We start from the raw sequence: 16,744 nt of genomic DNA on the forward strand, positions 1-16,744 counted from the left end.
GTAAAATTGGACCCTGGATTTGAAGAGGAATGGGTCAGCGAGGTCACATGTGAGTGCTCCTCTTTTTTCCTGCTCTCCTCCAATTTAGAACCAACACTCAAAGAATAATGAGAGGAGGAGGAAGAAATGGGAGCGAGAGAGAGAGAGAAGGTGAGAGACAATACAAGAGGGGCATGTTGAATAATACATAACTGAGAGAAAGAGATTGGGGGAGATATGCAGAGCTTTTTTCACGGCTGCCGTTTTGCAAGCCAGCATACAGTACACACTCTCTCTCACACACACATGCACAGACTCCACACATCACACATACATGAACACATGCATTCACTTAACAACTTACGATTTCACCTCAGACCACAATCGCTAGGGAAATTACCACAATCTTAATCATTTACACATGTAGCTACGGCTCTGCAGGCCAGGGCAGGCACTCCCCACCCATGGGTGAGTCTCCCTGGACAGGGGCAGTCCAGCTCCTGCCCCTGTCCAGCAACCGGGGACCAGCTGGTCTGAGCAGGCTCTTATAATACCTCCGTTATTAGACTTGGGAAATGGAGACATTTAACACGGCTGCAGCTGAGACTAAAGCCCCACGGCCCTGTCTGCAAATTACATTGCTCTCACAAACAGTCCCATTGAAATACAGCCACTGAGGAGGGTCTTTCGCTTTGGAAAGCGTAGCCTTGATGGCCCAGATTCAGGTTGTGCGTTTGATAATCGCCACCAAGAATCGCTAATTACAAAGTTTGATATTAAATATGCAACAAGAGTAGAGCGAAACTTCTCCCAAATGAACCAAAGGTTTTGTAAATCTTACAGCTTTTATTTATGTTGCAGATATCAAACTTCACAGCCGCTCCGCTCTCCGTTTCTCAACAGTTTCCATCTAATCCTCCCGTCCACTTTGATTTTCACTTGTCCGCTTTTGCTGATTTGTGTAGAGCCCCAATCTGGTCGTCTGGCTGTTTGCTGTTGTCTAGACTGATGTGTGTTTGTTTGCGGTGAGGCTTTTTCCTATTGATCACAGAAGATAGCATCCCATTTTGTTTGATCAAGTGTGCACAGCAGAGGTGGTCATGATTCTGATCACACCGCTGAGGGAAATAACCGTGATGTGATGGCCATAAATCTTTTATTATTTATATTTCTGAATGCATGTGCGCCTGGCTGCATCATATAGCTTATTTCCTGCACAAATACATGCTAAACCCAGGCCACAGGTTAAGAAGCAGGTGCACTCTTCCTGCTCCTTGAAAGAAACACATGAATAAATATAAATATATGACAATACAATGTTTAAACAACAACAGACTTAAAGGTTCTACATGTAACCTGGACACCAGTGGAAGTTCAGTGAACTGCAGTCAGTATCGTGTCGCTCACACTCGCACTGTTTATGTGGGACTACACAGCACTTTTAATCCCCACACACTGAGACAATGGCCACCATTTTAATTGGCTCCAGTTTTCAAAAGTAAAATCACTGCAGGACAGCCGTATTTTTAAAAGCTGCTTTCTATCCAGCGGCTGGGAAGAAAGCAGGGAAGGCCATCACCACATGTTTTATGTCAGTCAAACTGCATACGCGTGGGGGCCATGTGCAGGTTAACCTGTCGCCATCTTTGCTTTGTGAGTCACCACAAAGTCACGACTCGTGTAAATTTAGGCTGAATATGATGGAAAAGTACCACAAAGGAAAGAAACTGCAGCCACAACAAAGACATTATAAATAAAGGTAAAGATATTAAAGATTTTAGACCTCCTTACAGCATTGCTAATGTGTCCTGCTTTGTCCCACATTTGGTCTATTGGGATCTGGTCACTGTAGTCTGTCGGCACGAGCGAGCATCATCCTGGGCATCAACCAAATGTGAAATAATAAAATGACTTTGCAGCTCTTTGAACCCAAATTTCATCTTTCTTGCAGGCTCTTGCAAACATACTGTACTGCACAGTGACAGTCAGCTCGGTCTTACAGCGCCCCCTGATGGCTCCTCTTTGTCATTACACCCTCCACACGCACTAAACAGTGAGTGGGTGAGTGAGCAGGCTCGGATGTGGTCATCATCCGTTATTTTGGACCGATCAGTCCAAGGCTGCGTTTGAGGACCAGGCCGGAGAAATACATTTATTCCGTCCGGAGAGGTAGGTACCTATTATTGTTGTTGTTGTTGTTGTTGTTGTTTTGTAACATTACTCAGACCCACGATGATCTGCTAAAGTGACGATTTGTGACTGTTTTGATCTTTTCAGTCGTGTAACGCTGCAGAAGCATCCGGAATTATTACTGCAGCGCACAAGATGCGTTATTGTCCTTTCTCCTGTTTTTGTTTTGCAACATCAGATGAGCTAATGCTATCAGCTACACGGACAGGAGGCGTCTCTAACCTTAGATAAACACACTGTGCTCTGCTGAGCGGAAAACCTAGATGATTTAAAAGCTATCAGTGTTTGTTTACATTGTGTAATTGTGTGTAAGGCCCACCAATATGGCAGCAGTGCAACAGTGAAATCTGCACAATCACTGATGGTGGCATGAGGTCATTTACTGGCTCCTCATAAATAATCCAGCTAACAAAATACATGTATAATGAAAATAATAAGGATATAGTCACATTTAGAAGATGGCATGTCATTTCCTTGGGTTTGAATTGACTTTAGAAAGATGAGAAAAGGATTATCACACTTATTTACTGGAACATGCTAAGTGATCAAACTCATCTTTTTTGTTGAACTGCACAGTTATATCAGCATATCTAAGCATTAAACACCATATTAAGAAAACAAAAACAAATACAGTGGTGTGCAAAGGTTTGACCACACCTTGACAAATAACACATTTTGGAGGATATGGAACATAAAACACAATATTTGCAGCATTACATTCATTCATTGTTTCATTTTATTTCATAAATTGAACAAAAATATAAAAAAAGATTTTGGCATGTGCAAAAGTTTGGGCAACCTAAGAGTTCTGCAGTCTCAGATTATTTTTTACAAGGTCTCAGCTCATTAGGCCTGAGGCATGTGAACAACTGTTATTAGGAAACATCAGCTGAAGCCAATTTCAACCCCTCGCATGTACTCTCAACAACTATTGGTTATTGATGCCCACTGATGTCCATAATGCAGGAGAGGGCTACATGAAGATAGCAAAGCGCTGTTTCCACAGTGTGAAATGTAATTAAGAGATAGTAGTTTGGGGAAGGAGGTGGAGGTTCAAGATTAGATCTGGAAGACCAAAAGAGAATAGCTCTTATGCTGCTCAGAATACATCAGAACTAGGGCTGCACGATATGGTAAAAACATTATATTGGGATTATTTTGACAGATATTGCAATTGCAATTCACGATTATATGGGAATTATTATTTTTGCATCACAAATTAAGTTAAAAAATAAAATACAAAATAAAATCATGACATGTTTTCTTAAATCTAGAGAACAAGATTTGTAGACCAGTGCACTTCTGCAGCACTACAGCACCTCCATTATAATGCTGTTTTGTCACACAGTTTACTTTTATCAAAACATTACAGCTCTTTGAATTTGCATATGGCACTTGGCCATATTGCGATTTCAATAATATTTTGATTAATTGTGCAGCCCTAATCAGAACCTCCATCTGAAAGCAAAAAACCTGCAGCAGAGGTGTCCAGAGCTGCTTGTGCAAACAAAACCTTCATGGTAGAGTTGGTAGAAGAAAATCTTACCTGTGTTCACGTCAAAGAATCCAACATCAGAAGTATGAAACGGGACATCTACAGAAGCCTGATGTGTTTTGGACACAAGTCACACGAAGTAAAAATAGGACTCTTTTGTCACAATCAGCAAAGGGATGTTTTGAAGAATAAAGAAGCAGCAATTTATGAAAAGCACACCTCCCCATCTGTTAACTATGGGGGTGGATCTATCATGTTTCATGGTTGGGTTGCAGCCAGAGGCACAGGAAACATTGCACGGGTGGAAGGAAGAATGGATTCCACTAAAAACCAGAAAATTCTGGAAGCAAATATCACAGCATCTGTAAAATTACTCTGAAAAGAGGAAAGCTTCTACAACAGGATCATTATCCTAAACGTACCTTGAAATCCGCGATGGACAACCTCAAGAGGCAAAAGCTGAAGAAACTATTAAAAAAATCCACAAATGTGTTATTTGTCAAAGGGATGGCCAAACTTTTGCATACAACCTATACATATTTTAGGCATCAAATAAATAATCACATATTTATCATTTTGATAAATTATTGTTGTTAAAAAAAGGGCAAAGAATTATATCAGTGATGTCTGTCACATTAATGAGGTCCTTTTAAACAAAGTGCTATCTAATGTGGTGGTATTGACTAATGCATCTCAGCCAGAGAGAGCTCCCCAAACACTGAGAGAGAAACTGAGCCACCTGCTGCCAAACAGAGGCAATAGTATTTCATTAATGTTGCAACCTTACAAGACATTAAACAATACTGACCTCTCTATCTCAGCCTCATTTCCTTCTACAAACCCATTTTTTTGTCAATCATTATGTCTGTAATCTGCTTGTCTTGTTTGAAGGAGTACACATCGATCCCTGCTGCACCGACAGCTTGACTCAGATCGAGTGTCAGTGTCACCATGAGCTCCTCAACCACATCTGCCGCTCTGCTGTGTCTGCTGGCGGGGGCCATGGCAGCCATTCAGATCCCCCAGACAGGTGAGAGGGTCCTCGTGGAGCCAGTTGAGTCTCTGCGATGGTGTAGTCTGAGCTTCAGGGCAAAGTAAAGAGAAGTCACTAATTAAAAGGAGGTCAAGATGGCAGCATGCTGAGTATCACGAGTCAGAAAAGAAGAAAGCACTGAGTGGATGCTGTGTTTTTGAGGGTTTCAGGGTGGTGGCTTTATCAAATACAGCAGGAGCTTTAGCCTTAATGGATGAGATTCTATTTAGTTCTGTTTATTGGTTGCACTTTTGTTTATTCCTGCAGGGTCCTATATGCTTTCCTATGTGTAAGGATACAGGAGGTTAGGTTTTTTTTTTTTCATTTTACTTGACATCTTCTTGATGATAAAACAATGTCAGCTAACAATTATTTTCATAATACATTAATCTGCTGATTATTTTCTCAGTTAGCTGTTTGTTTTATAAAATGTCACAGTTTTTCCAAAGATATTCAGTTTATAATGACATTTAAAAAAAAGCATCAAATGCTCACTTTTGAGAAGATGGAAATAGAGAAGTTTGACTTCAGTGATAAATCAAAATAGTCAGATATCTAATATCAAAGTAGTTACGTATCATTATTTTGTCGATCGACGAATCGATAAATAATACATCTGAAGCTGAGTCTCTGGGAAAAATGTTTAACTGTATGACCATCAAAAGGTTCCAGAGACCAAAGAAACCGGTACGTGTGGCAAATAATTAAATTTCTGATGCAATTAAATTAAAATTCAGTGCTCCTATTTTACAAACTCTCAAATCTAGCTGGTCACACAAGAGCTGCGCAGGTTCAAGCCTCCTTATTGGCAAGCAGCTGACTCTGTGTACAGTCTGTTGTGGAGGAACGAGCTGACAAAAAAATGGTTCCTCTTAGTGTTCTTGGACAAGGAGCAGGCGAGCTCGGTGATCTCCCGTCAAAAGAGGAACGTGGACCCGGGTCAGCCTTCCAGCCTGGAGCAGGTTTGCATGGAGAAAGTGTGCACCTACGAGCAGGCCAGAAGTGTCTTCCAGGACTCATACCGCACGGTGAGCTCCAGGATCTACCTCCTTATTCTCAGACCTCCTCAGTGCCTTGTTTAAATGACATCAATGTGCAGCTTCAACTGAGCACTTATCATACAAATGTTCTCTTGCAGGATATCTTCTGGGCTGTCTACATTGGTAAGTGCTGTGTTAAAAAGATTTTTCCATCGCTGAACAGTCATTGGTAGTATTCTCATAGACTTGCTGTCTGTGTTTAGATGGAGACCAGTGTGCAGAAAACCCCTGCAAGAATGGAGCAATGTGTTCGGACAGCGTGGGAGGCTACGACTGTGTCTGCAAGTCGGGTTTCACAGGGGTCCACTGTGAAACAGGTGAGCAGGAGATGTCGGCATCATCGTTGTTAAATCACTTCTCATTTGGCGTGTGGGTGCTGCAACCTTCCCCATCTGTTTCCATTATGCAGATCAGACTCTGTGCACCCTGGAGAAGAACAAGGGCTGCTCCCAGTTCTGTAAACCAGGTTACATATCCTACGAGTGCTCCTGCGCCCGTGGATGGAAGCTCAGCCAGACAGACAGGAATAAGTGCGAGCCTGCAGGTACGTCTGTTTCCACTGTTTAAGTCCAACTGACATTAAAATTCATTTTCTCGCAGCTACAGCAAACACATGTCACGTGTTCTCCTTTAAGAAAAAATCAGAAACAAAAAAGGGATACGTTTATATTTTCAGTTTTTTTGGTTTTATGATGGCAGCAACAATTTTTTTCATTGATTTTTCAGACCCACCAACTTTGAAGAACAACCCACATTAGCTTTCCTGCTAAAGTCTCCTTCTTATACAACTTACAAACATGAACACACGTCTTAACTTGTGCTTTAGCCCACTGAACAAGCTCGAGCCTAACGAGTTTGTGCCTCAAAGAGGTAGCAATAATTCTCTGAGATAATCAACTGTCGATATTGAAAATGCAGAAGGTCATTTAAAGACACTTACTGTTATTCTGAAGGTATTTATTTTTTTTTTTTTACTTTATTTTTATTGCCTTTTTTATGCAACATATAAACACTGGCAAAGATTTGAAAAAAATAAAAAATAAAATAAAACAAAACAAAATCAGAAAAGGAACATGCTGGATTGCCATGTCTCTACAGTTTGTTCCAGTGATAATGTGAGTGTAATAGTCCTTATCCTGTCGTTGATGTGTGGACAGTCCATTTCTCCCACTTTTCTCGACTTTGTTCCTCTTGAGTCCTTATCTTATGGGTCAACTGCTCCATGACATATATTTCATTCACAATTTTCAGCCAGTCATCTTGTGTTGGTGGATCTCGTAATTGCTTTTTTACAAGCTGCTAACAAGATTTTCAACAAGTATCTGTCCTCTTTTAACACAACATTCCCTGTCATATTGCCAAAGTAAAGTAATACACATGACTTAGGTATATCATAATCCAGAATTCTGACAATAACCAGGTGAACATCCTCCCAAAATTTTATAATTTTAGGGCAAAGCCAAAAAACATGTACTAAATTAAACTACATTTTTAATGTAATTTGTGTGACAATGTCTACATGTTCAATCATATTTAATGCTTCTTCTCTGTCTCCAATAAGGCTTTGAATTTCTCTTCCTTGCACAAATTGCTCTAAATTTTTCCATTTTGATACATAATCTTCATCACACCAACAAATTACAGGTCTAATTAGTGCTGCAGGAAATATTCCTTAATGTTTGGCAGTGCCATGCCTCCCTTATCTTTCCCGATCTGTAGTGTTTTAAATTTGATTCTTGATCTGTGACCATTCCATATATACCTTGAAATATTTTTATCCCATATATTCTGAAGGTATTTTTAAAGACTCCCAAAGACTTATTTAACCATCTGGATTAAAAAGTATTCTACGTCTCTGTTTCCAAATCAAAACAAAGATGGCCAGCCACTGGCTACCTGGCTAGGGAGCAGATTTGCAACTTGGTAAATGGGTTAAAAATGTCTTTTATTTTAATAAAGATGGTTCGAAAAGTCTTCTGAGGATTCTCAAAATATCATCAGATTATGTGCTAATACATCAAAGCCTGAAGAAAAGTACATTACTAGGCTACATTAAACAACGTATAAACTTAAACCCTGTGTTGTCCAATACTTTTGTCAATTTCTTCTCTCAGTCAGATACCCCTGTGGTAAAGTGAACAGTCTGAGCCAGTGGAGTGTGAGACAGTCCACCAACACAGGCAGCAACTTTGAAGGACTTAGCTGTACTTCTTCAGAGTGTCCCTGGCAGGTAGGAATGCTCACACTGTGACACATAACAGGTCCCTCCATCAGTGATGCAGGGTCTCATTGCTGCATATCATCGGGTTGTTTTGCAGGCTCTCCTGAAGAGTCCAGAGTCTTCAGGTTTCTGTAGTGGAGTCATTCTGAAGGAGAACCTGGTCTTGACTTCAGCTCAGTGCGCCAACAAATACAGCTCCTTCCAGGTGGCCGTCGGTGAGTAGACAAAAAATAATCACTCCTTTACAGCTATTACTGCAACTACTAATATATTTAATGATGCAACATTTTTAGATCTGCCAAATCTTTGTCAGACAAACATCTATGTGATCAAAAAACTGGCTACAGTATATACAGACAAAAATATTACACAATACATTTTAAATGTCTTTAAAAAATGACTGTGGCCTATGAAGGGCATTTTTACAATGCCCATGTTAGAAGCTTATTTTCAACACCAGATGGAGACAATCACATGTCATTTGTTGTTTTATATATTGAATTCCTCATTTAAATCAGTGCACAAATCAATATTCAGTCTATATATGCAAAATATGTCACGTTGGAGAGTTTTTTTTCCTCCATATCACCACCGCAGAGAGACTTTTTAACTTTCTCAATACCAGTGTACTTGTGCTGACAGTATAGGCCACCTTTCTGAAATGAGTTGAGATAGAACTCATAACGTTACTCTGAGTGGGCAATAGACGTCATTTTCCATTTCCCACATGAAAATTACATTTCAAGCATTAAAACCAGCTTGTGATAGAGTGCGGCAGGGATGATGTCTTTTTGTAGACGAGCATGGAAGTTGGCATCGCCCTGTTCTTGTGGCAAAAAACCAACTGGATTTTTCTGTTGGATTTTGGACTATTGCAGAAAATAAGTTCTTGTTCAGCAAGAAAATAAAATTAAATTCACAAACGAACACCACTTTTATGATTTCTGAAGCGTAAATGCAATCACCAGATGTGAAAAGCTAACGTTAGGCTATAAACAAACTACACCACAGTTGCATGTATTTAACGTCACCACCATTAAACTCCCATATTGTGATTAATCCTTGTAATTAAAATTTACAAGCTGAAAAGTTTGAGTTAGAATAGGTAGCAAGAGCACAAGTATAAACACTGCCGATGAAGTAATCGAAAAATTAACAATTAACATGTCAGTATGTGTGCATGAGCTTGAGAAACACCATCATCCTGAATGTCTTGTAATATCTGCACCTCCTCAGGCAAGCGCAGCACCAACTATGAAAACGGAGAGCAGACGCTGTATGTGAAAATAGTTCACGTCCACCCGCGCTATGTCGAAGGTCGCCCTGAAAATGACCTGGCTGTGATTGAGCTCCGTGACCGCATTATTTTAAAGAGAGAAGTGGTTCCTGTCTGTCTGCCTGAAAAAGACTTTGCAGAGAGCATCCTGATGAATGGGGAGCACCCAGCGGTGGTCACCGGCTGGAGAGAACCCAAACAGGTATCTTCTTTTGAGGGCCCGCTCACCCTTAACCACCTGGCGTACAACAATCTGCCTCGGTGTCTGGAGACTCACCCCAACCTGATGACCAACAAAATGGGCTGCACGGCTCCACGGACCAATGCTGACTGCACCATGAGCTCCGGCAGCCCCCTGCTCACCCTGTACAGGGATGTGTTCTTCCTCACTGGGGTGGTCAGCCAGCCACCAGGGTCCGACTGCACTCAAGGCTACATCTTCCAGAAAGTGTCACGCCACCTTGGCTGGCTGCGGCCACTCATGGGTTCACGTTAGGCGGGGTAGTCAGGGAGAACATGGAGGTTATTGGTTATAGAAAATAGGGAAACGCAGGTGAATAAATCCTAAAAACAGGGAATAAGATGAACATGAATGTGTCTTTCTGTCTTTTAATAGTACCAGTTTCCTTATGAAATCACTATCTAACATCCATATAGTTTCAATGTAGGCGATTGCTTACCATCTGTCTCCGTGGAGTTCCTCATTTATCCACAAGGTGGCTCTCTGTTAACATAAAAAGAGGAGCACTTCCTGTCTGTATGTACCAGTGATAGGGTCAGAGACAGCAAGAGATGCACTGAATTATTAAGCATGTGTTATGTGATGTTGACATACCTTTTAATAACTTTTTTAAAGTTATCTTATTTTTAACAACTACTGTACTGGTTGACGTGCACCTTGTAACACAACAGGTAATCACTGTTCTATAAATGTAATAAACCCTAATACAACACCTGAGTCAGTTTGGTCGTTTTTAGGATTAAGTATACAGGAGTATATTGTGTTGAGGAAAGATTTCTGGAGATCTGAGTATCTGAATATTTGGAAATACATAAATAGAACACTTATTTTATTTAGAAATTTTACATTTGAAGATAAGTCCCTTGAGATGCGCCATTATGTTTTTGAGTGGGTCATCAGACACAAAAACATGAACATTAGCTGACAGTTGAAATAAAACTAAAAATAATCCAAAATAATGTTAAAAACAAGCTCCTTTACAACCACAAACTACACCCACTATATCACTATCACAATCAGCTATATGATATGAGTAGAGAACTGCCACACTATGTAAAATAATCTCAATATAAACCTATAAACTTCAAAAGATGGTGAAAACAAGAGCTTACAGCCATTCTAGCAGCTCTGTGAAGCTGTACAAATGCTAATATCAGGATGCTGAAGTGCTTACAAGCAAGTATCTTTACTGTGTTCACCATCATAGTTTAGTTAAAATGAGCTTATTATCACTAAATAAGTAAAGCTGAGGCAACTAATCATTTGGTTATGAGTACTGACCTAATAACAGGTTTGACTGGATGATGACGTTAGCTAGATGGAAAGTGAAGTGACTACGATTCATCCTGGGGGGGACATGAATGTGTGTACCAAATGGAAAACCTGTCCAATAATTGTTGAGACACTAAAAAGCACAAATGTCATCCTCTACAGAAAAAGTCAGTGGCTCACCAACATCAGTAGACTTCATTCTTAGGGGAACATAAATGTCTGCAAACTTCAGGGCAATCCATCTAATAGTTGCTGAAATATTTCAGTCTGGACCAAAGTGGGGGATCAACTGACAGTCGAACAGACCGACCTTGCCTCTAGGGCAGTGGTTCTCAATCTGGTCTCTGGGGATCCCCAGGGTCCTTGTGGGAGTTCCAGGGGGTCCCCAGAAAAATTGTGAGTCTTTTAATGTCATTATTATTTCATTGACTAGAAGTTAGTCCAATGAAATAATGTAACAAAGACTATTCTGTTCGTAGGTTTCACCCTCTTTGCTCCTAATCTGCCAATCTACGGTATTAAATATTGGTCCGCAGCCTAATGTGGATTCATTTCTGGGTCCTTGACACCAAAAAGGTTAAGAACTACTGCTCTAGGGCCATGCTGCTAGCATGCAGATGAGAACCAAATATGGTCCAGAACAGGCACATTTCGAACAAGCCAGAAGTCATGAAAAGAAGTGAAAGTTAGATTTTCCACATTGATATAAATTTAAAAGCTGTTAAAATCTAATATAACATAAAATCTGCAGTTCTCGTAAATTTTGTGCAACCGTACAATCAGATGACAGGAACATAGCTCTGGCAATCTTTCTCAGCAAATTGTATATTCCCTTTTTGTCCCTGACCATATTAGCTAGCCCTCACTGTCACATACCCCTGTGTTGTCTGGCAACATTTTCCCACAGACACCCGTCCTCTGCAGTCTTCTCACAACCTCCCTGGTGAACAAGGCCAGGACCGTGTCATGCAGGGAGAAAAAAAGGAGAGGCAGAAGAATGGGCAAGAGAGAGAGAGTAAGAGACGCCACATAACAAAAAAACCTGGCCTGCCACTTTTGATCGGGCGCTTGAAAAGGACAGCTCTGAAAGCTGGGGCCCACGTTGGCTGTTGCCATGGTACTCACCTAGGAGATGGCTCCTTGCTCCCAAAAATGGCTCTGCTCCTTTACTGGGCCATCCAGTGGAGATTAATTTGAGTGGAGCTCCTTCCTTCCTGAGTCTGGTCCTGCTCTCTGGTCCTGCCAGCTCCATTTGTATGGTCGAGCTTACATATACACAGAGGTGCTGAAACACACACACACTGAGCAAGGCAGCAGCTAAACTTCATCTGCTCTTAGCTGCTAAATTCAATCTGCTTTTTACGTCCTGTTCAGCATATCGCTTAAATATCAAACAGATACTGCGAGAGTTTGATTTTATTCCCTGAATCAAACCTAAAAATCTGAGCAAATGGGGAGGCGAGGACGTGCGGTGCATGCCAAGAGGGGGAAAAGGGGCAGAGTGAGAGCTGTTTGACAGGCTGAGAAAGCAAAGAGCTGAGATAAAGAGCAGGGACAGACCAAGAGAGACCTGGGATTTGCGATGTTGACACAGAAAAGAAGAATTGTGTGGATGGATTGATGGACCTCCAGCATATTAGACATGAATGAAAAGGGCCTCGGAGAGAGACATTAGTGAGGCCATTACTGATGGAGGGAAGTGAAGCACTCAATGCCAAGGCTTTCACTCTACACAAATCAAATGTTAATATTGCTGCACAAGATTGCTGCAAAGTGATGATATAGTTGAATTTTACCACAAAGTGTTAAAAGTGGATGCATCTGGCCAGTGTCCTACTAAATCAATAATACTTTACTCTCCCCAAACCCAAAAAAATGGTTGCATGCTGTGACTGCAAATCCTCCCTATCCTGTGTGTGTACGTATGCATAACACATACATGCTCTGTCTTGTGAGTCTGGGGGTGGGTGACATAAAAATGACAGACTTTGGGAGGGATTATCTGTCTGTGTGGTGTCTGATTCCACACAGGGGGTTAGCCGTATGTCTGCGCGTCGAAGGCAGATTGAGTTAAAGTCTTGTGCTATGTGTGTAATGAGTGCTCTGCTATCTGTGAAGGCATGCCTATTATCTTGTCAAATAATCCCCCTTCCCAAAATCCACGTCCCCAATCTCTTCTCCCTTCAGGACTCCACAGACACGGGGGCTCTGCAGTCAGATTGGGTGGCAAAGCCTCTTCCATCCACCCTACCCCGTCTCAAACTCTGCCCCATGCCAGACACAGCAGCTTCCACTCGGTTTGGTAATTGTGCAGGAGGGTGGAGGTAACGCAGGACCTCGAGAGGTTAGGCGTTGGACTGGGATGAAGGGGCTGGAGGAAAAAGAGAGAGACAGGCTGTGGACTTTTATATAACTCATCTGTAGTCTCATTTCTCCCTGATATTAGTTGTTTAACGAGGCTTTAGAGTCTACAGTCATAGTCTTGGTTTAGGCTATCATGCGGACAGTGTTAGCATGCTGTTGTTAAGCAAATATAACATTTACCATCTTTAGTTTAAAGGATCATCAAAGTTATTACAATTAATTCAAGGAAGACAATTCATCCAATAGCTGGTGAGACATTTAACTCAAAACCACAAATGTCAACCTCGTGGTGGCACAAGAGGGAAAGTCAAAGGATCACCTAAGTCAGTAGGATTGATCCTCTTGGGACCATGAATGTCTATGTTTTTAGAAATCCATACGATACTTGAGCCATGGCTAAAAAAAACGCACAAGTTTTACCCTGCACCAAGTAAGACAAATAAACAGACGTCCCTGTTGATGAATAAAAGTGTGTCTTCATATGATTTTCAATGACTTTCCTGTGTATTCCACCTCCATATTTTGGGTAAGGTGACATTTCTGCTCTGCTGATAAAAAAAAGTCCTTTATCCACCTCTGTCCTTCAGACAGGCTTTAAAAGCAATATGTCACTTTCAGCATGCGGACACAGTAACTGAGTGATAGAGGAGGAAGGTAAATCCTGGAGCAGCCTTTATTCCACTGACCTCACCCTGACCTTCCACGGGTTAAGTCCTGTTTAGAGCCTTTGAGAAATCTGAGGAGCTGACAGAAAGGTCTCCAAGGCTCAGTGAGTGAAAACAAGTGCGCTATGGTCCATGTGGTGGTCTTTGAAGTGGTCATAAGACCTCTGTGTTTGTGCAAGAAATGAATGTGTGAGTGCTTCTATGTACTTGTCTTGTCCTCCAGATACAGAACATGCAAATAATCTACATATCGGTTGTTTTAAGTTGACCTGACAAGGTCACATTCAGATGACCTTTAATATCTGCCCTTCTTCTGCAGGGCTATGCTACTTTGAAAGGTCACGACCTCTTCAGGTTTTTTAGTATTCTGTACGGCAAGTGACAGCCGGAGGGTTTAAGTCACCGTGATGAACAGATGAGGTCAGGATTATCCCACTGAACATTCATTACTTAAGTGACCAAGTCAGCACATTTAACTACACAAAAAAAGGCAAATGAAGTAGCCTCCTAACTGTAGAACATTTATATCAATATTTATGAATGTGCACCATCTCTGATAAACAAAATATATAAATAAATTAAGAAGTATAAGAAACATGGGTAATATAAAAGAGTATGGGCACTCCAGTAATTTCATATGAAAGAATGGCCCAAATCAAAACCTCAGATACTGAGATATCTTTACTTTTACTTCGCAGTATTTGGGGCAAAATGCCAAAAAACTGGATCCTGCACTTCCCATAATGCAACTTGATAGCATCTTTTCATTAAAACCCCTCTTTGCCAGTAAACTCCCATGTATTTCTAATCCATATTCTAGCTGGCTTTTTATTAAAAGTTAATAAAAGTGATGTCACTTATGTCGTTAAAAAAAAAGTGTTTCAGAGCACCAGGAGAATTTTAGAGGCATACAAGGTCAACTGAAAGACGTAACAGGGCATTATAAGAACTCAGGCGAAGACGCTTTCCGCTTGAGTTGATCAATGTTTCAATTTAGGCAAAACAAATGTAACCCAGGGCTTTATGAATCTGCTTCATTAACGTACAGAGACGAGAGGAAAAAGGACACACACACAAACATAGCTTGCAGCTTGCGTCTGTACTATTGGTATATTGGCTGTTTGGGGGACAATACTGAATAGTCTAGTGGTCAAATTGGTGCAAACGACACAAAACATACATTTATTTTGCTTTCTGACTGAACACATGGTAAAACTTGACAAAGCTCATCCAGATAAGATATCATACAGTTGTTTTCACTGGCTCCCAGTGATAAGTCATGTTTAAAGTGCTCATTTAAGAGTGTTTTTTTGTATTTGAACCACATTAGCAATCATGTGTGTAGGTAATGCCAACATATTGCAGCAAAAGCTGTTATATGATCCCTACATTTTATTTTGAGTCAGTTTTCGCACATTTAGAAATGAATATTCTCCAAACACAGTACCACTATCCTACTTTACACCCATGTAAAGTGGATGTGTGTCTGGAAATAAAGTCATCTTTAAAATTAGACTCTCTTCCTTCCATTTTTGGACACCTGCATCCTGTCATAGTAAATACATCCTGTGAGGTCATAGGCTCTCATCCTGATGCTTGTCACTGGAAACAGATGCAGCACATGGGCCTGAATGTCGGCCACCCTGCTGTCTCTTCTGTGGTTCATTGTGTGGAGCCCAGTGGGGTCTCGACAAGGTGAGGCAACCTCCGGGCACCAAGGGGGCATGTAATGAGGGAAAGGATAAGATAGAGAGGAAAGAATAAACAGAGACAGAACCATGTGGAGGTTGCACATTTTGGAGAGAAAACTGGTGATGAAGGAAAGAGATAGGATACAGAGAGACATAAAAAACAGTCTCTACATATAGAACAAATTAGTAAATGAGGAAACATGACAGACTGCTGTGTGACGCTGTTGTTCCTGTAGACACATGACACCTCAAGAGCATGTGCTTTCCTCATTAAAGGACAATAACGCACCGGGCAGAGCCAAAGTTAGTCTACTGCCTGTCTGTAAAGCTATATTAGTCAGTGAATGAGCCCCACACATGATCGTACTGGTACAGTTACCCTGTCACCGTCTATAAATACTGAGGCAGGAGTTCTCCGCTGGCTGCTTTTATCTGATGATGGCATCGTAGATATGAATGCAAACAATACAATATGCACACATGCAGTGGAACAATCTGTTACAACAATGCTGCTCCACCATTAGAGCTTGACATGAATATGAAAAATATTTACCCAAAAAAAAGGAAATTAAGCAACCAAAAAAAAAAAAACAATGTTTCACAGGCTTTGTCAGGGAAGTTGAATTTCAATCACACACACAAAAACAGGAACTAAGAAGAAGTCTCACATTGTTGTTAATAATACAGACAAACCAATCTGCCCAGTTTAGAGTTAGGTACTAGAAACTAGAAAGGTTATTTAACTCAACTGAGGATAAGGTCTTGGTCAAAATAAATGAATAATATGCAAAAGAAAAAGCACGTACAAGTCTGTGAATCTGATGTTTTTATAAATCAGAATGACCTGAATTACTGTTGGCTTTAATGTGTATATGTACATTAAAGGTAGTTCAACATTTTGGGAAATGCATTTTCTGTGATACCAAATATATGTACAGTAAATCATCATCATCACCATCACTGTTTACATTTATGATGTCTTATTTATTCTCCTGTACAGCACTTTGGTCAACTTTGGTTGTTTTTAAAGTGCTTAACAAATAAAGTTGGATTGGATTGGATAAATAGCTACTGTAGCACATGGTTAGCTTAGCTTAGCACAAAGACTGAAAACAGGGAAACAGCTACCTGAGCTGTCCGAAGGAAAACAAAATAGCAAATCTAACACTCATACACGTTAAATGGGTTATGTGCCGCACTATTTCTTGACTGGGAGAAGGAAATTCAATTCTTCTGGACCCTCACAGCGAAGACAAGACTTAATGCGAAATAGTCAG

General features: G+C 40.7%; 1 protein-coding gene across 1 annotated transcript; it reads left to right on the top strand.

Annotated features, from left to right (window-relative positions):
* The first annotated feature begins 2,004 nt into the window (after positions 1 to 2,004).
* On the top strand, positions 2,005 to 10,192 carry proza (protein Z, vitamin K-dependent plasma glycoprotein a). Its single transcript, XM_051387639.1, has 9 exons — positions 2,005 to 2,148; positions 4,556 to 4,694; positions 5,574 to 5,725; positions 5,836 to 5,860; positions 5,941 to 6,054; positions 6,147 to 6,281; positions 7,852 to 7,967; positions 8,056 to 8,173; positions 9,195 to 10,192. Exons 2-9 carry the CDS (start codon positions 4,616 to 4,618, stop codon positions 9,728 to 9,730), a joined length of 1,275 nt encoding a protein of 424 aa, XP_051243599.1. The 5' UTR covers positions 2,005 to 2,148; positions 4,556 to 4,615; the 3' UTR covers positions 9,731 to 10,192.
* Positions 10,193 to 16,744: the final 6,552 nt, after the last annotated feature.

The sequence above is a fragment of the Dicentrarchus labrax genome, unplaced genomic scaffold, assembly GCF_905237075.1.
Source record: "Dicentrarchus labrax unplaced genomic scaffold, dlabrax2021, whole genome shotgun sequence".
Lineage (NCBI taxonomy): Eukaryota > Metazoa > Chordata > Actinopteri > Moronidae > Dicentrarchus > Dicentrarchus labrax.